Source organism: Podarcis liolepis, assembly GCF_965112155.1.
Source record: "Podarcis liolepis genome assembly, chromosome: 14".
In the NCBI taxonomy this organism is placed as follows: Eukaryota; Metazoa; Chordata; class Lepidosauria; order Squamata; family Lacertidae; genus Podarcis; species Podarcis liolepis.
Genome location: NC_139569.1, coordinates 47,643,197 through 47,670,407, shown reverse-complemented (window position 1 = coordinate 47,670,407; position 27,211 = coordinate 47,643,197). Strand labels below are relative to the sequence as shown.

Genomic DNA, 27,211 nt, shown 5'->3' with positions numbered 1-27,211 from the left:
AGGGAAGAGAAAGGTCAGGCTACCCTCATAGTTCAGACCTGGGTAAAGGGGTGTGTGTGATGGAGATGGCACTGGACTGTCCCTCCTTTGGATTTGACCTTGGAATGGCACCACTGTCTAGGATCTGCTGGAAGACAATGGTGGGGGGGTTCCTTTCTATTTCCTGGCGGGTGGACTTCTCTTCTATTTATTGACAAGTGACAGCCATTGTCTGAGCCACCCAAAGGTGATTGTGTGTGTATGAGTGCTTAGGTGATTGGTGAATCCAATATTATGGTGTAGATTGTGGCTTAGGGCACCACAAATGTGCACCCTGAAAGCCTCCTGCTGCTGCAAAGGAGCCAGCTTCTCCTTGCCCACATCCATCCACCAGGACCAGCACTGATTCTGACACTTATGCAGCAAAGGCACTTTGAGGTCACAGAATTCAACTTCTTTCAGTACAGAGTCCAGCAATTTGTTTTTTATTGTTTGTTTTTAAGTAGAATACATAAAAAAACTACAAGTCAGCACATAAGCCAAACCAGCTTCCAAAAACATCAAAATAGATAGGCTTTGAGGCAGTGAAAATTCCCATTTGTTTGTGTGGCACCATCAAGGTTAGGATTTCTGAGAACAGCAAAAAAATAAAAATAAAGCTTAAAAGAGCTGATTCTAAATTGAATGAATGCTAAACAACTTTGGGGAATGGTTGGGTGTGTGGTTTTTCAATGACATAATAGGAACAACAGACATTTTTATATTTTTGTATTTTTTGGGGGGGAGAGGTGCTTGTATAAAAACCCACACGTATTGAGGAAACATTCACTACAGAGGTTTTGTTATGTGGGGATTTCAATGCAAGAATGGGGGTGGGATCATGCCGAAATAAGTAAAGCTATTGCCCTAGATGAGGACAATATTAACACTGCAGACAGATCCTCACTTAATAGGATTATCTATAAATACGGGCAAATATACTTCTATATCCCAGAATGCCCCAACCAGCTCCGGAATATGCCTTCATTTGACAATGGCTGAGAATGAAAGGAGATGCAGAGAGGGACTATATCTCAATTGTGGAGGCCGGGGACGTATGGCAGCCACATGACGGTCAAAGAGGGAGTTTGCTGCAACAAGAGAGTCCACTGCTGGCCGATTTTGACACCTTCAGCCAACAGCTCCAAGCCATGTACACAGACCCCGTGAGGACCCAGACTGCAGATGAGCATCAGCAACTCAGATGCATAAGGCAAACAGATCCTTGTTTGCTGATAGGAAAGTGGGCTGCTGAACAATACCTATGCCCTACAGACACAGCCTCATGGGGCACTAATGCAACAGACACCACCGTCTCTTCCCCCCTCCCCGCCCCATCGCTCTCTGGGTGCTGGCTTTCCCTAGTAAGGCAGTCTCAATGCACCTCACAACCTCCCAAAATTAGGAAGCACATCAACATGGAGTCATGGAGAGATGCAGCTTTCCTGGGACACCCTCCCCACCGCACCCAACACACAAAGACATGGAGAAAGAGAGACATACCGTTGGTGTGCTGGATGATCTGATTCAGCAGCAGAGGGTAACTGGCCAGGCGCTGCAGCTCGCAATCCAGGAAACTGGTGGTGGCATTCCGGGCTGCTCTCAATTTCCTGGGAATGGCAGAGAAGGAAGCAGACAGACAACATGTATCTGGGCGCCAGAGAGAGTCAGCCACCTCCAGGGTCGCAAGCAGCAAAACCAGTGGGGTGAGCCTTGCTGCTCAGCTCCTGCTTGCTATGGGGCTTCTCCTTTGGGGCAGCTGTGAGACAGAAGGTTGCCCCTCATTCCAAGGACACCAAACCCAGAGGAAGCCCCGGGAACCCCTGCAATCTCGCACCACCTGGAGATTGGGGTGGCATGGAACTAGAGTTTACCCCCTAACCTACACCACCTGGCTGGTTCTTCTGCACTGTTGCATTTGCCCAGGGAGTGGGAAGCCGGGAGAAGAGGACAGGCCTCTTGCCCCTCCCCTCGCATGGGAAAAGAGCCCCCCAGGGACAGTGCCCAGCCAGCAGCTGAGAAGGCCCCTTCCGTGAGCTCAGCCTCCTCTTCTCACACAGCTTACCTGAATGACACGCCTGAACCGAGCATCCCTCTGCTGCTTCTCCTGAAGGATCTCCAGGGCCCTGGCCTGCTGCAAGCTGCACTTCAGGACAGACTGCCAGAGCTCCTCTGTGGCAGCCACACCAAACTGGGGGGAAGGCAGGAAGGGGGCAGAGGAAGAGGAAACACAAATGGTGAGCATCAGGAACTCAAGAGCCCCAGTCCACTGGAGACCCACAGGCAGCCCCCTCTCAGTTGCCGCTCTGGGATCCTTACCTGGAAAAGCAGGAGGTCCCCAATCTCCCCAATGAGGGGCCCTTCCTCCTGCAGATTCCTCATCTTCCCGACAGAGAACCTGGGAGGGGAGGGAAGAAACACGGGAGAGGAGGTTGAGCAAGGCAATGGGAGTGGGGGAATAAAGAATAACCCCAGCAGGGACAGGAGGGGGACGGAGATGGCCTGCTCTTTTTAAAATACCACTTTCTCAGTCGTGGAGAGACCAGGCGTCTCATTTATTTATGTCATTTACACCCCACCTTACCCTCCAAGGAGCTCAAGAGGGTGTCCATGGATTCCCTCCTCAATTAATCCTCACAACAACCCTATGAGGTAGGTTAGGCTCAGAACCAGCAACTGGCTGCCCCCTCCATCCTCCCTGCCCAAGGCAGTGGACGCCTCTAAAGAATCCCCGTTCCGGGGGGGGGGGGCATTGGGCTTACGCAAAGGCTTTCAAGACCACAAAAGAAGGATCGCTGCTTTATGGGCTGCTAACTGATCCAACTGGCTCTCCACTGACCCAGGCCTCCTAGAACTCACCTGGCCTCCTAGGAAACAAAAAATTCTGCAGGATTCCCCAGCTGGTTGTGAGGTCAGAGCCTGGCCAAGGACTGGAGCCAATGGGCTCTGGGCTCCAGGAAGGCTCTCTCTGCCAGGCCCATGGCACCACTGGACGACTTCAGGAAGCTGCCAAGCATCTGGCCCAGCCCTGCATTTACCCCCAGGCAGAAGGCTCAGGCAGCTGGATCTAGGCTCTCCTTAAGAGTTTCCCCAAACCCTCCCAGCTTTGCATCCCTCTGGATAATCGAGAAAATAAGGCAGGCCAGGACTGTGGTCCAGTTTCTGGCACCTCCTTAAAACTCACCTGTTTGCCCAGATGTTGTTGGCTGGCTAGTGGTCCATCATTTGGTCACCGTGTATTATAGGTTCCAGCGGGTTGAATCTTTTTATTATTTTTTGTGGGAGGCTTCGTTGTATTATGGAGCCGCCTTCTCTCTCTACCTGGGTGCTCACCCACATTTGTCCCCTCTAGGCATCTTTTTAAAACATGTTTGTGCACCTAGAGACCTTTCTTGGTGCTTTATTTTATTATTACATGAAAACTCCATCTTTTCTACAAGGAACTCAAAGTGGTACACAAGATGCAATGCCTCTCTCCAAATTATCCTCACAATCACCCTGTGAGGTAGGCTAGGCTGAGAGCCCGAAACCTGGTCCAAGGTCAGCCAGGGAGCTTGATAGCCAAGAGGGGACTTGAACCCTGGACACCTGGGTCCTAGTCTGGTCTGGACACCGCAGTGTATTAACAACTTGGATGGCTTTAAAGGAGGACCAGACAATGAAGGCAAACAGCGACTGCTAGCCATGGTTGCAATACTTTGCCTTCACAATTGGAATTAGTAATGCTTTAGAACAGGGCCGGCCCAAGACAATTTGGCACCTGAGCTGAACCGTTAATTTGCACACACACAACCTGCCCCTGCCCCCCAATTCATGGAGGTGATGGTATGGAAGAAATTTGGCTTCATCTGAAAAATGTACAAAACCAGACTTTTGAACACAACACTGTAGTCCCACACAATGAAGCCCACAAAAATCAAGTTGTAGTGTTTTGTGCCTTCTGGAACTTGAGTCTACCTGCTTTTAGCATTCCAATTCCGACACCAAGGAAGATTGTGCAAGCTCAGTGTTGCCCCCCACCCCCCCGCCCAACACACTCAGGTGCCAGGTTCAAATTCCAGCTCCTTTGTAAAGCTCACATGGTCACTTTGAGCCAATTACAACCTCTCAGCCTAACCCACCTCACCAGACGGTTGTGAGGAAACAATGCGCAAGGGAAGGGACAATGTACAGGATCAATAATAATAATAATAATAATAATAATAATAATAATAATAATAATCTATTATTTGTACCCCGCCCATCTGGCTGGGTTTCCCCAGCCACTCTGGGCGGCTTCCATAGAAACCAAAAAACACTAAAATATCATACATTAAAAACTTCCCTGAACTTGCCTTAAGATGTCTTCTGAATGTCAGGTAGTTGTTTATCGTTTTGACATCTGATGGGAGGGCGTTCCACAGGGCGGGTGCCACTACCGAGAAGGCCCTCTGCCTGGTTCCCTGTAGCTTTGCTTCTCGCAATGAGGGAACCGCCAGAAGGCCCTCGGCGCTGGACCTCAGCGTCTGGGCAGAACGATGGGGGTGGAGACGCTCCTTCAGGTATACTGGGCCGAGGCCGTTTATCTCCAACAGATAAAATAATATTTTTTAAAAAAATTATTGAGTTGAAAAAACATTGTGTTATGATCTACCGTTCAAAAGCAGCCATCCGAGCCTAGCATGCAAAACCCTAGCCCTTGCATTGCATGGTGCCTTGCAGTGTCTACACATTCACTGACAGAGATAAGGCACACCCAATACCCAATCCTGAGATTAGTTTCACAAAGACCCTGGGAAGGCAGTTAAGGGTGCGCTTGTCAAAGACCATGTTGAGGTGCTCAGCGCCCAGCATCTCCACCATGTGCACCTTCTCCTCCTGCAGGCCGTGCCATTGCTTGAAGAGTTCTAGGCTGCAGCGGCTGACACTGTTGTCCCCATCTGCATACACAAAGTCTGGGATCGGTTTTTGGAAGATGCCTGTGCCTGAATTTGTTTTGTATGTGGAGATCGGTGCACATAGACCAACACTCAGACCTTGCAGTAAGGCTCTATTCCAATGGCATGAGTATCAGGATGACCGGTAGATTCTTATCTGCTGCAGCCTTCACCTGCCTCTGCAACATACCGCTTGTTATCTTCCGCCTGTTCTGCCATTGAGGACTTCTTGGATAATTCTTTGTCCAGCTCCTCCCCTTTGACCTCACCGCCTTGGGTGACCCTACCGGGAGTACGGGACTCCCGACGGCTTCGCTCACAAGGATCACAGATGGTGAAGAAGTCCTCTGTATGGTGGTGGCACCTCCATCTCACCACATCAGGCTTGTCCAGCTTGGCCTCCCAGGCACAGCAAGGGACCAGAGGAAGAGGGGTGGCAGCCTGCCTGAGGGGTGCATCCACACAGCACAAACCTTGACCCTTACTCTTGACAGCCAGCTGACTCTTGGGACCACAAAGGCTCCCTCCAGTGTGGACTTAATTTATGCTTATGACCTGGACAGCTCCCCTCAGCGCCTGCTTCTCATGTTGCTATGGAAAGGCACCTAGGCTGTGTCCAAAGCCAATATCTTTCTGTCCCTGGTTTCATGAACTATGCATGGAACACAGGAAGCTTGGTAATGCTAGCCAGACCATGGATCCATCCAGTCAAATACTGTCTACAGTGACAGGCAGCTGCTCTCCAAGGTTCAGGCAAGCATCTTCCACAGCCCTCCCTAGAGACTGAATGTAGGTCCTCTGCATGCAGAAGAGACTCACAGAATTGTAGAGTCGGAAGGGACCATGAGGGTCATCTAGTCCAACCCCCTGCAATGTGGGGCTCGAACCCACAACCCTGAGATTAAGAGTGTCATGCTCCACCGACTGAGCTATCCCATGCTCTGCCGCTGAGCCACACGGCCCTTCTCCATGGATGAGGAAGATGAGGGAGACATTTGATCTTGATTACCTTTTAATGAAAAAGAGCCACCTACTTCACACTTTCTTCACAAACTGAAACACAGGTAGCCTTTTACATTTGCACACCTAAGTTTTGTTCTATGCCATTCCAACCAACCAATGTGTATCACCTTTGGATAAATTGTAGCGAGGATGCCTGAGAATGTGCACAAATTGCTTTGAATATCGGAAATGCCCCGTAGCACAGAAGTGCAACAAAAACATAGTTGCTGTAATAAACGCGCAGCTATGATTTAACATCTTCTTCACAGCATTCTGGAATGTGCTTTGCCTATGTGTTCTAGAGTCTTAGGCCTGGCAAGCTCTGTCTTAATGGCTTTCCCGTAGTTGGCTGCCACAGTTCTGTAGCCACCAATTGTCTCTCTCTAGTTACAAAGGGATACCTGATCCTGCGACCAGATCGACACTGAGAAATCTGGCAGAAGGCCTCAAGATCCAGCTGGAAAGGGACTACTGCTTAGCAGCAGAACAGCTGCCTTGGCATGCAGAAGGCCCCAGGCAGGGTCAATCCTGGTGACGGGGTCTGTATGAGACCAGTCATAGCAGACAATATAGCACTGAGCTGGGAGGAAGGAGCTTTCCATGTTCCTGGCTCTGTTTCCAGAGAACAGAGCTTATAGATTATTGCTATTGTAAATTGGTCATAGAATGCAAATTGCCCCCCTTGTGTTAAACTGACATGCAATTTATACTTGTGTCTGTAAGCAGCAGGGTGAAGGATGGTGGGCTTGAAAATGCGTTCGAGATGAGTAAAGAGCATTTGTCTCCCCAGCCAGTCCCTTTAGCCATGATTCATCATAAGACCCGTTGTATATTTAAATATTAAAGCTGATCTATGCAAGGCGTCTCTCTGGAGCCTATTAAAAATTCACTTCCCCCTTTACAAATACATAGTAACTCACTAAAACAGATGAAGTGAATGCTCCTCACGTACCAGAAAAGCAAGTTCTTGGTTCAAAAACAAATTGTGAGGACACTGCGTAGGAGGCAGAAGAGTTGTGAGCTCTCCTGCAGTTGAATGCCATGCTTTGCTGAAGATTCTCATCTTTGCCTTTTATCACTGTTACGTTAAAGGTCAGTGTCTCAAGGGACAAGCTCTTTCCTTCACAGCTCACTGGCAGTCATGGACTCAGGTTCAGCTGCCAACATCTCCCTCTATAGCTGTGCAAGACTCCTGACTGAGCCCCTGAAGAGCCCCGGTCTGACCTTGTGGGCAAAACCAACCTGCTTCTCTCCAGATGTTAGATAATAGAGCCATCCATTGCCCCATATCATGTTGGCTGGGGCTGATGGGAGTTGTAATCCAAAACAGTTGGAGGGCACCAAATTGGGGTCCAATAGTCTGACTTTGTATAAGGAAGCAGGATAGATGCAAAACACGAATGTTGAGAAGGGATTTAGCACTTAAGCTGTTCAGATATATAACTAATACTTAACCTTGACTTGTTGGCTTAACAATGAGTACAATTCCAACTGTATAGTGAAGTTCTCCTTTCATCTGCCTGGCTAGATGCTGGTCTCCTAAGGGCAGCCCCCTCATCCAGGTGTGTTCCAGGTGTGTGTACTGAATCGTCAGTAAATCACACTGTCAAAGTTGGAGTTAACTCTTTATTAGCAAAAACACGATCTTCACATAACTTGGCTGAGTGTCAGGCCTAATGAGCACAGCAGGTCATTCCCAGTAGGTCTGGCCCCATGAATCAGTTGCTGAAACTGGAAGTCCCCATCTCACAACAGCTGTCTTAAGTTCCCTCCTTTCCGAGGCTTCTTCCAAGCAATCAGAGACTGCGCCTGCATGCAGCCTGCTGCTGTTTCACCTGTTCTAGCTCTCTTCTGGATCTGGGAAACAAGCGGGGAGGGGAGCTTGTCACAGCAGGAGAGACACCTGCGACTCTTCAACTGCTAGACTCATCTCTGTCTCTCTTTTTTTTCTTTCAATTTTTTTTATTGATTTTCCAATTTTTTAAAGACAAACAAACAAACAAACATACATCTTAACTGTACTTAATCCAATCTTAGGAACATTGTTGAGTGACTTCCTTGAATCCCCCCGGCTGAGTTTCAGTGTTTATCATTGTAACAGTTTTCCAAAACCAATTTTCTCATAAAATTAACTCAATCACTTAACATCTTTCTTTTCATTTTTAACTTTAAACATATTATTCTCTAACATTGCATATTTAAATCCTCATCTCTGTCTCTTGGCTCTCTCCTCCCTGCTTCAGCTTCTACCAGGGCCGTCTTTAGCAGATGTGGCAAATATCCGCTCAGCGCCCCCAAATTACCACGGATAGTGGGGGCCCCCCTGAAGCTGCGCACTGCCAGCCATGGGGGGGGGGGGGCTGTGTGCGCAACTCTCCCCCATGCTGCTGTGGGAGAGCAATCCCCACAGAGGCTTGGGAGGGAAGCTGCGCGCCCACCAGCCATATAGTTGGCGGGGCGTAGCTTCGATCTTAGGCCTCTGCAGGGATTGCTCTCCTCCCACAGAGGCTTGGGAAGGAAGCTGCCCGCCCAGCAGCATATGTTTGACAGGGAGCCGCTGGCGGGCGTGCAGGGAAAGGGGAGGTCACCAGCAAAGCCGCACAGCTCCCCCACTTGCTGGGGTGCCCCTGAGAGGCTGACGCCCTGGCGCAACAAACCACTAAGCTGTATGGGAAAGACGGCTCTGGCTTCTACCTCTGATTCTGGACTCCTCTCTGTCACTGAGTCTCCCAGCTCATTAAGCCCTGTTACTTCTTCCCAGTCTTCTCCTTTCCCCTCTGACCACTCATCATTGTCCCACCTCCACTCCCTGGGCTCCAAGGCTTCTTCCCTTGGTGGTTCCCCAGCCAGTTCCTCCCACCATTCTTCTGCATGCAACCAGTCCATGACATCTAGGTATTGTTGGGCTACAACTCCCACCAGCCCCAGCCTGCATGCTTAATGGTCAGGGATGGGGAAGGCTGCTCTAGGTAAACCCCAGCCAAACTTGCTTCTCCTTGGGGGGGGGGGGGAGAGGAGTCCTTGTGACTTGCATCAACCTGGCTTGCAATCTGTCTCCCACTGTAGGTAGAGGCAAATCTCCTGTGGATTTCAAGAGGAGGGGACTGGATGGATTGCCCTCTGCCTAGCTCTGGCTCATGCAAAAAGAGAAACGGAGGGGGGCTTTTGCAGACCCACCAACATTTCTTTCCCCTGCTGGAGAATCTCCAGAAAGAAAACTTCAGCTCCACACGTACCCAGCCTCTCTCCTCCTCACCAACCCAGTCTAGGGAAACAGCCACGAAGGGAAAGTGATTCTGCATCAAATCTGTTTACATTTTCAGCAGAAATGGCAGAAAAAGATTTGACACCCCCTGAGATATTTGGTGATTTCTGCATAAAGAAAACGGGTTTGGGGGGGCGGATAACTCATTTTAGGTAGTCGACGAAGCTGGCAAATGCAATTTGCGGGTAAGAATTTATCTTTGTGTAAATTAATTTGTGTGTGTGTGTGTGTGTTTAAACTCATTAAGTATGTCAGTGTGGCTCAGTAAATCTGATAAAGTTGCAAACGCATTAGAAGCAGCTGTCTCTGTCCCAAGAGAAGGATGCTTCTATTGCATCTATTAATTCTGTAGGCATATAAAATTAGGCCTCCCTTTCCCCCTGACCTCCATTCCCAGCAAAAGCAGCAGCTCTTACCTCCCCAACCTTGCGGGGCTTATTCTGACTGCAGGCTGCTCAAGGCCCTCTGCCAGGTGGCTCTGTGCAAAACCCTGTTGTGGCCCAACCTTCTAGCTGAGTCCCTGGGGGCAGGGGATTTCATGGTCCCTCTCCCAGCCCGGAAACGTAGGCAAGCCCTGGAAAAGGGCTCCAGGGAGCCATCACCCCTCCCTGCCAGTGGCTGGTTCTCACAGCAGGGTCTGTTCTGCACCCTCCTTGCTCTCTGTTTTCTGAGGGGCATTTTGGACAAAAGCAGTATTTGTGTCAGGGGAAGGTGCTGTCAGCCAAGGACACAGAGACCCCAGAAGCGGTTTTGCCCAAACCCTGTGAGTCAGCCAGCTTTTCAAAACAAGTTGCCAAATACACAAAGACGTTTCACTCCCTTGAGCAGTTTTGGAAACTAGTTCTTTCTGAGGAGGCAGCAGCAGCAGCAGAATCTCCCCCTCCTGGCCAGGATGGGCTCCCTTAGGAAGAAGCACCCGCTGCCACTCGCAGGCAGAATCAGGAGAGGCCTAATTAGCCCAAGGCCAGCAGGACCGGCTGCATGCATTTGTCAGCAAACGCCCTGAAGCTCCAGTCATCTGTGAGGATTCAGGAGGAAGCAGAGGCTACGTCTACAGGGAGCCCAGGTCACACAAAGCTTGTCTGCCTCCCATGAACTGTCTTCAGAGCAGGGGCCAAGGGGGGAGATGTGGGGGTCTCAGAAGAAGGTGCCTTACAGGTGCTTTCCCCTCTAAGCAGTTCCCGAGGGTCAGCCTGCCTGGGTGCCATCCCTAGTTAAAAACTCTCTTCCGCCCAGAGGAAAAAAATGAGACGGGTGGTTCTGAATTTTGCCTTTTCCAGCCTGGGAGTGGGCAGGACAGGGCAGAACAGAGTGCTCCCTCCCTCCGAGAAGCCAACTGAGGAGCCAGTCTGACTGGAGGCTATGGTAGCAAACAGCCCGGCTGGGAATTATTCAGGGGAGCGACAAAGGAGACAGCTCTGGTGTCAGAAGCTCTGCTGTGAAACATATTTTGAAACAGGCTGTCCCCTGCCCAGGGCTCTCTCCATTCTCACGTTTCGGTCTTTTGCTCTAAACCAGCAACGTAAGCCCATCTCTCCTTTGCCTTCACTCTTGGGGCTTGGATTAGGATAAACGACAGCACTGTTTTTCGCTCCTGCAATCTGGTTGCAGCAGGAGAATCAAGGCCTGCTGGAGAGAAATAGAAAAAAGTTGACCCAGATGCCATCCAGCAGCCTCTCGCCTTTGTTCCACTTATTTGTGACTGCAAAGGTCAGGTAGGTGAAATCTCTGTGCCGGTTCTCTGTGCCTGACTCTGAAAATCAATTTGTGGCTATAATTAGGAGTCCGAGAGCTCTTCTTTCTTAGGCACATAAACCCCAACAGAAACCCCAGGAAGAAATTAATCCCAATGGGAACAGACCAGCCCCTTGCTTTCCAGCCTCCTTAGAGGCTCAGATCCTGGAAGGTGCAGAAGGAAGTCTCACATGGACTCCTCAGCCAACTCTCTCAGCTTTAGGCAGAAATATCGGCGGTGAGGTTTGTTAACTGCCCATCTACATTTTGCTATTGTCTGCTGAAACATAAATGAATATTGATCTGAAATGGAAAAAGAAGCATTGTTTTGGCGAGGTGAGGCGTCTTGGCAGCCGGTTCCTTTGCTGCTGGCCGCAAAAGTCCTCGCTTATTTTGCCTTCCAAATTTGGATTTAATATTCCTTATGGCTGGCTCATAATTTGATTTGTATACCACCTTGTCATCCCCTTAGAAAGATTAATTCCCGAGTCCTGGCCTGGGGCCGTCTTCCAAATACAATCTAGAATTCTGACAGCCTCCGGAAGCAGATTCTGCCCCGCGTGGTCACTCAAGCCTTGAGACAGGCTGTTTCCAAAGAGAACGCATGTGCAAACTCTCTAACGAATTTTGCCAAAGAAGCAGCAACATGAAAAGTGGTGGCAGAGCCAGAGTGAGGCCATTGGTCAGCTGAGGCATCAGGGGGACCCCTCCCCCCACTGGCTGATGTGTGGATAGATGCACTAATTCGCAGGACTTCCATTTGAACACCTCTGGGGGGTGGGCGACCCCAGCATGGCCCGGTCCAGCGCTCCTCTCCACAGGTGACAGGGGGATTCACCTGCCAAGGGTTGCATTGGCTGGCCGGGCTCCCCCCTGCGTGGGCAGACAAGTGGTACAGCGTGGCCCCACTTGGCTCCGGTGGAGTGCAGCTGGGTCGTTTTAGACTCTGAACTTTTGATGGTGTTTGCAGGCCTCTCTTGCTCATTCAAGGTCTCCTCACTCACTTAAAAACGCGGCAACCACCAGCCTGCCTGCATCTGCTCATTCTGGTGAGTGGGGGCCCAGACATCTGCCCCAAAGTCCTTCCCTGGTGCTACCATGGTCCCCCCTTTTTTTTGTCACCCAGTGCCACCTCAGGGCCTGTGTGCGCAGTTATTTCCAGAGGGGCAACAGCTGGGCTAGTCTGTTGTAAGGAAAACCACCAAGTATATTGTGGGACCCAATTTAGGATGGTGGCATGAGCATTCCTGGACCAGATGCATGCAGTGGAATCCGAAACTGACAGGTTGTGGGGAGGGGCGTGTCAACTGTCCTACCAATGCTCAGCCTCTGCTGCCCGACGCACACACAAAGACACCCCCCCCCCCGCTGCCTCTCCTTCCAGGCTTCCTCTAATCCTGCATTCAGAAAGTTGTCGGGATGACGTTGCAGAGGCTTTGGGGATGAGGAGCAGTGAGGCTGGAGATGTGCCGCTGGGTAAAAATAGAAAAGTGAGTGATGTTTGGAACAAATGAGCCTCGGTGTAAATGGCATGTTTTGACAGCGGATCTTCATTAAGCTGCGGATTATCCATTATGCAAATGCGACCTCGACATGGGCCTTGCTGCTGCTGGGCCGCCACTTTGGCTCTGCCAGCCAGCAGGGATCAGGCGCTGATTTTCCCAGGGTTCTCCTCACTGTCCTCTCTGATTAGGGCATATCATCCCAGGATCCAAAGGACTGCCACCGCTCCCCCCAGGGATGCCTCTTCTCCTGACGGAGGGCTGCTGGAGGAAGACTGTCCTGCTGTACTTTGCCAGGAGGGTGGAGTGGAGCCGAGAAGCCTTCCCTGCCCTGCCCCAGGCTTCATGTCCAAATGGACAATTGGCCCACTGACTTCTTCCTGGGGGTCTTCCACAGTTGTGTGCGAGTCCAAATGACCCTTGTTAGAATGGCCAGGAGGAGGAGATTTTAAACTGGTGCCTGAGTTTCAATTATTTTCCTCTTCTCTCCCTGTCCCTTGTGTGCTTTTTCCAGATTGTATGGCTGTGGGTAGGGACTGTCCTGTTTTGATGGCATGCAAGCTACTCTGGGAACCTTTTTGGCTCAAGAGCGGGGTATAAATGTTCAACATAAATAATGAAATATAAATAATCTTTCTGGCTTCCAGTGCAGCCTCTGACTCAGCTCAAGATCCAAAGCTGCTTGGTCCTGAGCCAGTGTGGACCCCTCCTCCTTCTCCTGTTTTGCTCAAGTCCAGCAGCTCTTCAGGGGCTCAGGCAGAGAGACCCTTGGGTGCTGCTAAGATCCCTTATAAACAGTCAGGAGGGGTGTGCAACTGGGAGCTGGTGGTGTCAAGTCCCACAGAGCCAAGCCCTGTTCCTGAGCAGCCATGGGGGCTGCTACTACTTGGAAAGGCTTGTCACCCAGGGCTCACAGAACAGGCAGAGAAGCCCCCAAAGGTCAGCTAGGCCTCTTCCCAGCACTGGTCTGCACTGGTGTCAGTGGTGAAGAGAGCAACCATTTCTTGCTGGTCCTGCTGGACTTTTAACACACACCTCTTTTATCACGTTCATCCTGAATATCCCCCCACCATCTTTAAGTCATATTCTACAATAAATAAAAACGCTTTTATTATTTACATTGTGCTCTTGTTTCCTTTGGAAACAAAAGCAGGAGGGAGATGGATGCTGCTTCACATCCATCAATGTTGCATTTCCTTGAGCAACAGCTTTCTCCCCCCCCACCCCCCAAGGAGCTGGACTTCATTCCTAGGGAGGTCTCAGGCCAGCACCTCCTTTGGGAAAGAAAGCACTTTCACTGGAGTGGGGGACAGTATTGGGGCAATTTCCCTTTCCCTCGTGGTGCACGGCCCAGGATACAGCTGGAGTGCCAAGACAGGGTGAGAGAGAACCTGGGGGCGGCCTTGGAACAGACCCTCAGCCCACAGCCAAGCAAGGCTCTTTGGAAGCAGCGAGCAGTTGCCTCAGACCCCAGCACAGCAGGTAAGTTGCCCAGGCAAGAGAACCCTGATTCCCCCTTGGCTGTCATCAAGCCATGGAGCTAACAAAAGCTGGCAGCCACTGGCTCAGAAGCCACAAGGATGTGCAGAGGAGGGTGGATGGAAGGAGCCTAATTGGGCAAGGTGGGGGAAAGACAGAGAGGGAACTAGCACCTCAACTGAACTTTCCCTGGGGCAAAAGAAGAAGAAACCAACAACAACCCTTAGACACAGAGCTTTTAAGCATGGACCTCTGCCTGGAAAGAGCAGGGCAAAGGTTAGGTTTGGACAAGTCCTTGGTATCCAGGTGTAATTAAAAGGGCCTCACTGCTCATAACAGATACCAAGATCACTTGTGTGGGTGCATGGATTTGTTGCTCTGTCCTGTCCCACTACTCCTTGGAAAACATCCAATCAGTGTTTCATTTAAAAAAATATTATAGCATACAATTTTTACCTGGGCAGCATCCATGTAACACTATTTCCCTGGAAAGAGCAGAAGGCATCCACTGTCCCAAATGCCTTTTGCTCTTGAGAATATGCCTAGATAAGCAGAGAGACTTTGATGTGCTCACTCTGTCGTCTAAGTGAGAAGAGGCTTTATAATCCCTCCTTTAATTATTCTGGAGGCATGAGACAAATTAAATATTTACTTTTGAAAAAGGCACATCTATGGGTCTGCCCTTCCACTCCATTGCTCCCTTTCGTTCTTCTCCACCATCTCGTTTTGTTGCTGCCCCCCCAACTCCCACCAAACCCAACATCTGGAGGGCCACAGATGTTCCCAGTGCTGCTTTCCAGCTATGCTTCCCACTGCCAGTTGCCAAAAGCAGCGGTGCTGTTGTGTTGGGGAGAGGCCAGCAGGGGGCGCTGCTTGGTCTGGGACAGCAGCTGAAGCTTTGCAGCGCAAAACCTTCCCCAAGCCCTGCCCTCCCTCCCCCTCTTGATTTCGACGCACAGAAACTGCAGGAAAACATAACAGCTGCTCCCAACAACCCCCATCCTGCCCATTTACCAATTCTATTACAGAGGCCAGATGCAGCGAGTAGCTGCACACTATAATGGAAACGTGTAGGCATTGTACTTCTCGCGGAAAGGAGTGAAATGAATCTGCACTGGATTTCCTGGTCTTTTGCTGCTCCGCTGAAAGGAGTCAAGGCGCTCCGGGGACGTGATGCAGCTGCTCCATCTTGGGGCTTGATCTGCAGAAGAGGTCCAGAGTCCTTATGGAGCTGATCTGCAGTGCAAGCCCCCCAGCCAGCCAGCCCCCCAGGCCCTGACTCCCTTCCCTCCGTGTCACGGGAGTCCTTTGCAATCACTCACCTCCAGCATTGCCGGACCACTCTGCCTCTCACAAGAGACCAGCTGACCAGAGAGCCCACAAGCCTGTCCTGTTAGCAAAACAAAGGCTTCCAGCCACCAGTTTACATCTGAGGTTACACCTGTGATATGGTTACCAGATTTTTTTCAAAGAACACTTTTTTTAAAAAAAGAGAGAAAAGTTATTAAAAAATATTTTTCAAAAATATTAAGAAGTAGTATCTTCTCTTCTGTGGCCTCCTCTGTTGTGCAGCCTTCCTCTGGGCCCTGGCCTGCTTTCTTGGAATGCTAGCCGCCGTGGAGTAGACTTGGGTCGGGCTTTGGCTTGGCCACGTGTCCTTGCCCTCCCGGTGCTCTCCTCTCTTTCTCAGCGGCGGCAGCGGCATGGCAAGGTCGGGGCTCCCCTCTTTTTTCTCCTTCCTCTTTCTCTCTCCTTCTCCTCTCCTCCTTCTCCCCGCATCAGCTCCAGGGTTTTCCTGGCCCTGGAGCGCTGCTGGGCAGTCGGCCAAGTGCTCTCGCTCCTGGCATGATTTGGGTCATGGGGGGTGGGTAAGCGGTTCCCCCAGCTGACGCGCCAGGCGTCCCCGGTTCCCCCTCAGCAGTGGCAGTGGCAGTCTCAGCAGCCCAGAGTGAGCCTGGTAGTGCAGTTGGCTCTGGCTGGCTTCAGGAGCTGCCCGCTGCCGTGGCGCCCGCCATTTTGCCTCGCTGGAAGTCCCCATATGATGCGTCTTATGCCGCTGAACCAATCACACAACATTCATTCCCTACTAATAAATCTACAACGCTTAAAATATAAATCCGGGGACATTAAATGAAATCCAGGGACATTCCGGGGATGGCTTTTGTCCAGGGACAGATTTGTAAATCTGGGGACAGTCCCTGGGAAAACCTGATAACCATAACCTGTGATGCTGACATGCTTGGTTTCTCCCTTATCAACCTTAGTGTTAAAAAAAATGCAGCTGGAGAACCACAGAAGGGGGCCGCAAGCTCCATTTGCTCCAGAGGGCTGTGGGTGGGCCTCTCTTCCACCCCCACTCCTCCGCCATCAGATGGTGGGTGGAGGAGGGGAAGAGAAATATGGAAGGTCCAGAGATGCACCCTTTCCCTGATTTATTCTGTGTGAAATGTGGCTCTTACCTTTAAAACTCTTTTTTTTTAAATAAAATTTTTATTAGAGTTTTCAAAAAGTTTTTTAGACAAACACAGCAACATACAGACACAACACACAACACACACATAACAAATATAGTTTTAAAATCTTAATTTCTTAACCACTTTCCCGGACTTCCCCCACCTCCCCTTCTTGCATCCCTATTCCAATAATTAACTCAGCAAGTTCTTATCCCCAAATTATCCCTTATTAACATTTTACTTAAATTATCTTAATTTATCAAATTTAAACTTCTAAACCTCATTTCAATACATAACATTTACCCCTTTTTCTAAGGTCGACCCAAGTTCCCTTTCACGAGTTTCCCAATTTTTATAATTGTTACCCAACAACTTATCCAATAAAAACATATAATTATACCCCTCTGGACTCCAAAATCTCCCCTCCCCCTTCCCCGGTTTTGCTCCCCAAAAATTGTCTTTCAGTCTATCAGTTCTCAGCCTGGGTCTATCACGTCCGAGGCCCTTAAGTCTACCTTTAAAACTCTTAGGCAAGAGTTGCCTGCAAAGCGTCCCCACGGCCTGCCTGCGATGCTTCCAGCTATCCACATTTCTAAACACTCTGTCAGACTGATTAGCAGGCCACTTAAGCCAGTGGCAGGCTCCTAGTTTAGTGAGATAATGTTTTCAGAACGGCTTTGGAGGTGCGCAAGATCTCTCTTCTTCACTCCACCGTCTGGTTTGTAGCATGAGACTTGTGTTAAGGAAGGTGTTCACTCTTCGCCACATTTCAATTCTGTTCTCCTTCCAGGTTATGTTACCTACAAGAGAACAAGACAGGTCGATAGGGGTGAGAAAAACAGGGTCGCTGTGGGCTGACACTGTGTTTTGGCCTCTTGATGCGTTGGCATCTGATGCCAGGGACTGTCCATCAGCCAGGGATGTGTCTGCTGGAATAAACTTGTTAGTCCCTAAAGGACCACCAGACTTTTGGGCTCAGAGCACTTCACAGCCATGATACTGGCAACCCTCCCCAGGAAGGGTGGGTGGTGCTCAGTCAGCTGGGAAGCTTGTGGTTAAGTACTAATTCTGTACTAACCCTGTACTAACCCTGGCATGGGGCACAGCCCTCACCTCAGCAAGCTCCATGGCTGACAAGGGCTTTGGAGATGGCTCTTTGTCCCAGGCGCAGCATGCAGTCCCTGCTCGCCCTGCTGACTCTCTCTTGGATTACTGAAAGACTTCAAAATTCACATTCTGTAACAATGCCAAGACGGAGCTATTTAACTTCGTGCTTCACCTGACAGGGACCAAACCGGAGTCTGTGAGGAAACTGACAAAACTCGCTTCAGGAAGGTCTTGTAGTTATTTCCAAGGCAGGCAACAGACACACCTTGCAGAAGGACCATGTCTTACCTGCTTGCTTTGTTTGCCAACAAACCAGATGAAGATTTTTACATTAGCTGAACTTCTAAAAGTCACTTGTAACAACATGAATAAAATTTTAAAATGGGATTGTTAGGAATATAAGACACTATAGATGTGCATGATTAAGTATAGAATAATGGAACCAGAAGGGGGAGTGGAGGGAAGTCAATTAAGATGTATAAATTAATTTTTTGATGATTTTGTTGTTGTTGTTATAAAATTAATAAATTGTATTTTTTTTTTAAGTTTCTACCTGGAACTTCAGTCCTGCAGCAGGATTCCCTGAAGTTCTGCTCCAGTCCTTGGTTCCCCCTTTCCAGCTTTGTTTGGTTCCCCCTTTCCACCTGTTTCTCCTCAGCCTGCTCTTTCTGCAAACCTGTCCAGCCTGGGCCTACCAACTGTATCTCCCCCCCTTCCCTGTGGAAAAAGGAACGCCAGCCTCTCCAAAGCCAGGCCTGCTGGGATATAAAGCCCCTATAAACAGTTAACTTATTAAACCTCACAATAATGTCATAATTATCTATGTATTTCTAATAGTATAACCAAATCAGTAATTTTTGATATAAGTGTAAAAACTACTCTGAAAATTTATTATTTCAAAAATGAAACCTTATACAAGCAAGAATTAGTCTTTCTGTAAAAAAATGATTTAAATCAAGTCTTACTGACTAGTGATTTAAATCAAATCCATCCTGATTTCCTCCAACTGCTAGGAAAGGCTCTGCTGGGCTTCTGTTGACTTGACCTGAGTCACAGCTGGATTTTAATTTCCCAACAATTTTGTGTGTGTGTTGAGGTCAGCCATTCTATGGCTCCTTCTTCCAGTACTTGTAGGTGCAACCTGGAACCTGCAAAGCATCTGATGGAAGCTCTACTTCATGTAATGTTCTGAAACAGTTATATTGCATCTGATTTCTATTTTCTGCACATCACATTAAGGTTGTTTGGAATATAATTACTTTGGTGCGTTTGGGGCAGGTAAAGGTAAAAAGGCAAAGGTCCCCTGGACGGTTAAGTCCATTCAAAGGCGACTTTCAAGCAGATTGGAGCCAACGTTTGTCCACAGACAGCTTTCTGGGTCATGTGGCCAGCATGACTAAACTGCTTCTGGCTCAACGGGAATCGTGATGGAAACCAGAGTGCACTGTTTACCTTCCCGCCGCAGTGGTACCTATTTATCTACTTGCTTTGGTGTGCTTTCGAACTGCTAGGTTGGCAGGAGCTGGGACAGAGCAACGGGAGCTCACCCCGTTGTGGGGATTCAAATTGCCGACCTTCCAATCGGCAAGCCCAAGAGGCTCGGTGGTTTAGACCACAGCGCCACCCGCAGGAACCATCTCCACCCCAGGGCAGCTGCGAGAGATGCAATATTTACTGCTCCTGCTATCACAGCTTCAGGGCTAATTTTATTCAGAGACTTGGATAAGTTTCTTGCTCACCCACCGAACCTCACCTGGTTCTTCAGGTACCAGGCAAAGGAATCCTGGCCATCAGATATCAAGCACATTGTTTAGAATTCATCTCCCTCCTGAAAGGAACAGCTGCTTGCGTTACAAATGGAACAGGAGAAAGTCAGAGCCACATCTTCAAGTGTGTTTCTGTAAGTTTCTTTAAAGTGGGAGAAGAGGCCTCCTCCAAGGTGCCAATTCACACCTTCCAGTCTGCAAAAGAGGCCCTCGTGAACTGTCATTTCACACTCCACAGGTCCACTGGAATTGATTTGATCAGGAACAGCCCTTCAGAGGCCTCCACGGAGAGCCTAGGATGATTGAAACACTCACAGCAACAGATATATTGGATACCCTTTCTAACAACTGACGGACATTTGAGGTACAAATGTAATCTGCAGGTACACAGAAAAGGAGTAACAAGCCCTGTCGGATTGTAGCCTTATGAGGCTTTGCCCTCGGGTGGGAAAAATATTGCACCTGGGAAAGGGAAGTGGGAGTCAACAGACACTCAAGGAATAGTTTCGGAGAAAAGGCTTTTATTTCTACCATCCATGAACTGGTAGAAGGAGCAAGTGTGATAAGTCACAAAAAACACGCACGAGTTCACAATCATGTGCACAAGCATATATACCCCTTTCCAGTTCCCTCCTCCTTTCTCCAGAGTCCTGCCCATGAGTTCCTCTGAGCATGAACAGAAAGCTGTCTTGGGACTATTGTGGACTCTTGCCAGGAAAGGGAGGGGGGGTGAGAAGCCTTGCATTCAGCTTGTTCAGATGTGTTGCAACTAGAATGAGATAAGATTCATTTCCCAGGCCTGCTATGAAAAGAGCCTATTCATTAGCCTTTAAAAGTAACATTTTGCCTTTTGCCACAGCATCTTGTGAGAAAAGCAGAGACAAGCAGAGAAAAGCTGTTTTGGATTTTTTTAGAAGACAAAAGGAGTTTTGGACAGTTTTGAGGCCTGGTGTGATTATTGAAGCCTGGGGTGATTTCAGACAGGATTTGGGTATTCTGTCCCTTCATTCCCCCCTGTTTGTTTTTGGATAGCCGCCAGGCCTGTCCCAAATGGACCACTATCCTTTCTTGAGGCCACTGATGCTTGCCCCAAGTTTGGGAGCTGGGAGCTGCCTCCTGCAATTGTTGCTAGGTCAGCTGAACGTCTCCTTTGACGGGGTGCAGTGGCTACCTGCTCAGGAATCCACATGGTAGGAATTACAGGATGGATACCCCTCTGCTCTTGCCTTTGATGTACTGAACCCTGTTCTGAATTCATGGACAGAAGCAGAGGGAGACCTTAGGATAAGTTCTCTTCTTCACAGAGTATCCCGGCTGCCCAGTTCCAAAGCTGCAGGCCTGAGGGAGGCCAGCTGTGTCAAAGGAGGCACGGATCCAGAACAGCTGCAGCAATGCACCCACCCCTCTCTTAAATAACCTCCTTGCTCCCTAACAAGGAACAGCATCACTATTATTATACAACAGCAGCAGCAACAGCATTTGTTTATTCATTATTTCATTCATTCATTTATTATTTCAAGTGTCTAACTTGCCCACCCCCTAGGGTGCCTCAGATTAAAATAAAAATATGTAAAAACAATTCAAAACAACACTGTATCATGTTATAAACAGCATTTAATACCAGTAGGGTACGAACTTTATAAAACTACCAGCCCAAAGCCTGAGTAAATAAAGAAGTCTTTGTATGTTTGCTTACGAATTCAGGCAAATGAGGAGTGCTGCTCAATATATCTTGGGAGATTTGAGGTGTGACATGGATTCCTCAGGTTTATGGCTTTACATGTGGCTTCTGGTGCCACCAGTGGCACAGATTGAGGCGCAGAGCCTTAAACGGCTCAGGACCGCAAACACCCCTCAACTGCCCTGATTCTTCAGGGAAGATCGCAGAATTGGTAAAGCCACCATGGCTTCTGACTTGAAATTGGGGCATGCCCGATTTCAAGGCTTTGCTCCCCCCTCACAGCACTGCCCCACAGCGAGTGAGAGAGCGGGGGAAGATCTCAGAAGCCACATGGGGTCTGAGGCTCCTCTGCTCTCCACATGGCAGACTGGACTCTCCAGGGCAGGTGCTTCGGATCCGATTTGCATGGATCCTGGCTCTCTGCCCCTCACAACATACCGTAGCATCCGGCTCCGAGCTTGGCGGTGATGTTCTTAACTAGGGCACCACTGGGAGCAGGAGGCAGAGAGATGGGGGAGTGGGCTTAAAAGGGCCACTGTGCAGATTGGAGACAGCTGTGGTAGTGGGTGAAATGTGGTAGTGGGTGAAATTTTCATTTCAGATGAAAATGTCCAACTCCTAGGGGCCGAGGTCCCTTTGCCCCCACCCCATAAAATATTTGAGGAGGCTGGGCCACCCCAAAATTGATGGGCATTTTCATTTAAACAGTGAGTGTGCACTGTACCATGTGATCAATTATGCAGGATGGGGCCTACCTGCCCCCCCCCAATATTTTATTCAAGTTGGCACTTCTGGGTGGAGGGTATTCCATATGAACGAAGCAGCTCCTGCGATCATCATCTGAGGCCCTTCTTCGTGTGTCTCCTCCACAAGAGGTCCAGGGGGAGGCAACATGAGAACAGGCCTTTTTTTGCAGTGGCTCCCTGTTTTTGGAATGCTCTCCCCAAAGAGGTCTGCCTGGCACCTTCATTACACATCTTTAGGCGACAGGTGAAAACTTTCCTTTTCTCCCAGGCCTCTGGATAATCAAACAATCTATGGCCTTTTAAACTGTATGTGTGTGTGTGTGTGTGTGTGTGGATGGGAGGGTGGGAATATACTGTTTAGTTTGTTATTATGTTATGTAATTTTGTGTTTTTGTATTGTAAACCGCCCTGTGATCCTTGGACGAAGGGCGGTATATAAATTAAATATTCATATAATGAATACATAACAATAATAAAATTAGAGAATTGCAAATAGGGACATGAAATAATCTGTACCTCCTGCTTTTTCTAGGCATGTAGATCAGCGCTCCTTGGTAGGCCTTCTGCTTGTAACGCCTCTTTGACGATGCCAGTCCCACTGCAAAAATCACCATGCAGCTTCTGTGGGAGAGGCCACATCCCGACTGCACAATATGCCCCTTGTGGTTCATAAGAGCAGATGGAAGAGAAAGCAATTTAGAAAAAGAGCATATCCGATCATAGGTGCCTCCCTCCCTGGCTGAAGCTAAAGTGATTATTTGAAGCATGACATGTTCCAGTCTGCTTGCTCACGAGGGCTGCGCAAGAGGCAGGCTGAATGTGGGAGTTTGCCATTTGAAAAGGTGGTGGAGGCTGCCTTTCTTCCTGGCCTCTCAAGCGAGCAAGCAAGCAAGCCAACAAACAAGTAAACAAACAAACAAACAAACAAACAAACAAACAAACAAACACTAATCCCTTCTGCTCCAAAACTCCATCAGGAGCCCCTGTAAGGAAAAAAACTATTAAAAAAGCCTTCAAGGTAACACCAGCTTTGTATGAAAATGGACACAGACCATGGCCTTGCCCCTTTGTTGCCACAGGTGGTTCAGCTCAAACTCTCCCCTTGCTTGTGCCTTTGAATATTCCTCAGGAAGAACTTTGCACTGATTTTCAGATCTTGGTCTCCCCTCAGAACTAAGTGATCCTGACACTACTCCTGGAATGTAATTGCTGCCTCTGGGCAAAATGTTCTCTGTCACCTGGTGAGCCAAACCTTAACTTAGCATCTCCTCAACTCTGCAGGATTAATAAATGTCAGCAAAAACTTCGCCCGGTTTTCTTAAGTGATGTTTTGAATGTTCGAGAAGGGCATTCTAAAGCTTTTCCTGACCCAGACAGAAACAAGACTGTTCTTCTGCCAGGAGTGACTGCAGAAAGTCAGACTCTGCCTGAGTGGCGCCTTTGTATGCCCAGGCAAGTGACACAAAATGCACCCCCTTGCAAAAACACAGACCTGTGGGCTCAACTAAAAGGAAGGCGACCCAGCATCTCTCCTTCCTCGTCCTCACAAGAAGGCAGGGAAGAGAAGGCTGTTGAAGCGGGAGATAAACCGCTCATGTTTTCCCTCTCCAAGCCTCACCCACATTTCTCTTTCTCTCTCCATTTTTAAGCAGCATTGCTGGAGCTGTTCACTGGCAGTGGGTCATCCTGAATTGAACTGTTCCATGAACTTTGAAATCCAGATTGTGCCAAGTGCCAAGGAAGCACCACAATCCTTCTGGAGCCAAGAATCATCAGTGCAGAGTGCAGAAGGCTCACAGCTGGGCAAAGCAGCACAACCCTCCTGCTCTCCATCTCGGTGACCAGGAGGGTTGTGAACTGCCCTTTTTAGCAGAGTAAAAACACTTAAACGTTTTGCAGCTTATTAAAGTTTATGAATTAGGCATTTATACCTTTGTATCCCTTCTGTTTGTGGTCTGTTGACCTCCCCTCCTCTTCACCCCCTTTGCAGAGAATGAAACCATATGTTTTTTAGTAAGACAAACAGAAAAAAGGGTTACTTACATTTCAACTCAGCAGCAAATAAAGCAAAGTGGTGTGCAGAAAAATACTTAGGAGTTACAGTAAAATAAAAGTTAGTAGTCTTGGTTAATATGGCTGAAAGCAGGAGCCTCAGCCATGCATGCCTGTTCAGCTTGGAGGCATGGTGGAAAGCCAGAGTCTCCTCACAAGCAAAAGGAAATATCTCCTTTCTTACAGAGTCCAGAGGAGGTAAAGGAAGTGAGCATAAACAGAAGGTCCTCTCTTGGAAGTTCAAGAACTCTCTGTGTACCAGTCCTGTGCTTGTCTAGCAAAACATGCGTTCACAATTTTGGCTGCAAACCCCACAATGGTCTCATTCGCCCATCCAGCCCAGTACTGCCAACACTGACTGGCAGTGGCGCTCCAAGACTTCAGGCAGGAGTCGTTTCCCAGCCTTGCCTGGAGACCCCTTCTGGCTGTAAAGCTGGTGCCAAGAAGGCCCTTCTACAAGGAATGGAGCCATACACACCCTGGAAGCAGCTGGTTTGTAGGGGCTGAGGCCAAGCCAGGACCCGCCACTGCAGAAGGGCAGCCTGGAACAGCTTTTGGATGAGTCATGCCTCCTTTGGGTGGGGCGCACTCTTGAATGGGCAACAGGAAGGTGGGAAGATGCCTTCATTCAGGTGAGTCAGCTGCAGAAGTGCTGTTGTGATTCAGGCCCACTGTGGGACTTCATTACGGTTGTATTATTTCCAAAATACGACCTGATGAGACTTTTATACATAGGGTTTGGGGGAAATGACCTAACAAGACATTCAGAAATACGAAGAATGATTCAAACATGCCTTGTTTGAATGGAAGACTGCATTAAGAGTCTTCACATCATTACAGTCCGGAGGGATCCCGGGTGGTGCAATGGAGCACAATGACGGAGGAAAGGCCGGCCGTGTGCGCACGTTGAGTGCCTTGCTCAGGAGGCTCCTGGGACTCGTCAATCTGGCCAGGGCAGCCAAGGTGCGTATCCTGCACAGCTAAGGGAATGATTCAGCAGTTGTTTCCGTGGTCCCACCCCCATCTCAAGCACTAAGGGAACAAATCCAGCCAGTCTCATAATACCAACAGATCCTTTAGCAAGGAAAAGGCACAAAGGTAAGAGAGACTCCATTACTAAGAAATCAATGAGATATTATATGCCAAGTTGTTGTTTAGCATTTCCCTATAATGCCCAAAGTGGTTCAAAAGCCTTGCTGAAGCTGAGTCAAGGCGACACTGTCTACCCCCCCCCATCTCCCCCCTGCTCTGTCTTGCATTGGCTGAAACAAACATTTATCCCCTTTCATAAACTTCTTTGGGGGGTGGGGCGGGAAGTGCATGCATCTCTACATTTCCTCACATTTCGGTCATTTGAGGAAAAAGTGTGGCTAACCCAAACACTCACCCTCCTTTTCTGCCTTTGGTGAGGGAGGTTTCAAAATCACTGCTCCTGAGATGCCACAGCAGTGGTTTCTTCTCAGGTGCACTGAGTGTTGACCAAATAGAACCCACAGGAGGCTCTTTTGGGTGGTCCCAGGCTGAGCCCAGGCCTCCTGGGAAGGAGGAACAGAACAGCGGCTGACCTCAGGTTAGAAAGTGGGGGGGGGGGGGGGCAGCTTCCCAGGACAAGAAGAAATCTGTTCCTGGAAAGTGAAATGACGTCTGTGCTGGTGGTGTGTTGCTCAGCACCATGGCCAGATCCAGGCACGGCAGCTTGCATCCAACCACATTTATTATGTATAAGCAACTCTGCCATTTTTTTTCAATCTCAGAAATCAATAGTTGTTTTCTATCTTCTACAGCAAGCGCCGAACAAGAGAAATCCATTTCTAGCAAATGCCTGAAAGAGGAGCCATAAATCAGGCGCTTTGCTCTAAGCCCTGGGGAGGCCAAGAGGAGGCCTTAAAATGTCACTTGGTTGATTTTATTTGAAGACAGTATTTCTTTTGCTCTGGAGGACACTCTTTCATTTATTTCTCTGCAAAATTTTACACTGCCTCGAAAGTGACAGGTGCTTATTTTAATTTTTTTCATCTTTCTAGCTGTGGCCTGAATGACTAATGCGCCATCACTTTTTTGAATTCCACCCTCTTGGTTTCCATTTGGTCATGGTCAGAATCCACATTTTGCTGGTTGCATCCTTTTTCAAAATTGTCCTGGAGACCTGTGCAAGAGGAGCAAACTTTGGTTTCAGGAAGCAATAACAATCCCTTGTGTCTCAGCCAAAGGCCAGAATAATTCATTTCCTTTACCCATGAAAAGTTTAAGAGGCATTCCCAAATTATTTTATTATTAATAAATGTCTGCTGTGTTTTTTCTTTAATGTCAACTTTACTTCCAGTAATTCCTACCGCCATGTTTCCATTTCGAGTAATAATAAATTCTTCCATCTGTGTCCATGTTAAAATCTCTCCACTGTGATCACATATTAAAATAATATTCCATAATTCTCTTTGTATATATGCTTTACTTCACACCCAGTTCAGTATTTCTATTTACTGTTGTATTTCCATTTTTTCTCTCTCAGCTCCATCAATGCCAAATCCAGATGATTCTCCATCTCTCCATTTATTATTTTATCCTCCCTTCTCCTCCAAGCCCTTGTATGAAAGGCATTTCCATTTCACCATTTGCTTTCTCCAATTTTGCTGTTTCATCATCCTGTGCTGCGAGCTTTTCACCCATTTTGCCTCCACTTCTGTTTTTCAGTTCATATCTTTCTGATTCATTTTCTTTCCCCCTTTCATCAAATGTTGATCTGATCATTTTTAATTATTCAGCCATCTACTGCCAAACAATACCAACAGTCACTGGAAGATCCAAAGAATTGCCATACAGGATTTTTTCATGCTGTTAATAACTCAGTCTCTCAACTATACCTTAAGATTTCCACCTTAAGAACACAGTCACAACAAGATTCTTTTCCCAGAGGAAATAATGGCTGGTTTACTTTCAGTTTCCTATCAAAAAAAATTTTTTTAAAGAAGAAAAAGAAAAATTTTTCACACGAGGAATTCCCCCATTTGTTTATTGTCAACCATAAATTAAGCTTTTTGCTCTGCCTTGGACACTTGAACAGCCAGTTTTTCTTCTCTTCTTTTTAAAGACAGAAAGCAGCTCTTGAAATTTCCCCAATAGGAAAACTTGCACCAGCAGACAGAAAAATCTCTCATAAGATACAGATTATCTTGTCCCAAAAATGTTTAAGAAAGAGAGGATGCAGATCTTATACCCATGACGGGTTCTTACATGATGTTTGGACTTGATGTTGGTTCCTCAACATGCTAGCTCATTTTAGCTCCTTGTCTAAGCCCCAGGTGCCAACAGCAGAAAATGGCTTTGATCAGAGCATTTGAAGTTACTCCCTCAATCACTCTTTATCTCAGAGTGATTTGATAATCAGACCTTCAGTCTGATGACAGTGGTACCTCAGGTTACAGACACTTCAGGTTACAGACGCTTCAGGTTACAGACTCTGCTAACCCAGAGATAGTACCTCGAGTTAAGA

General features: G+C 48.3%; 1 protein-coding gene and 2 long non-coding RNA genes across 4 annotated transcripts; 1 reads left to right on the top strand and 2 right to left on the bottom strand.

The window, feature by feature from the left end:
- Positions 1–448: 448 nt before the first annotated feature.
- Positions 449–2,730, bottom strand: LOC310693023 (rho guanine nucleotide exchange factor 11-like). Of its 2 annotated transcripts, XM_083474613.1 has the most exons (4): positions 2,338–2,728; positions 2,084–2,209; positions 1,522–1,628; positions 449–609 (listed from the first exon to the last, which is right to left on the bottom strand). In XM_083474613.1, the coding sequence occupies exons 1-4, from the start codon at positions 2,398–2,400 to the stop codon at positions 540–542; spliced, it is 366 nt and encodes a 121-aa protein (XP_083330739.1). In that variant the 5' UTR covers positions 2,401–2,728; the 3' UTR covers positions 449–539. The 2 variants fall into 2 exon arrangements, with proteins under 2 accessions (XP_083330739.1, XP_083330738.1); XM_083474612.1 differs by having other exon boundaries at positions 449–1,628; positions 2,338–2,730.
- A 7,372-nt stretch (positions 2,731–10,102) lies between these two features.
- LOC310693196 lies at positions 10,103–23,597 on the top strand. The gene is made up of 2 exons (XR_014519041.1): positions 10,103–10,916; positions 23,319–23,597. It is a non-coding gene; the product is annotated as an uncharacterized lncRNA (long non-coding RNA).
- LOC310693195 lies at positions 16,129–18,101 on the bottom strand. Its single transcript, XR_014519040.1, has 3 exons — positions 18,030–18,101; positions 16,885–17,169; positions 16,129–16,375 (listed from the first exon to the last, which is right to left on the bottom strand). It is a non-coding gene; the product is annotated as an uncharacterized lncRNA (long non-coding RNA).
- Positions 23,598–27,211: the final 3,614 nt, after the last annotated feature.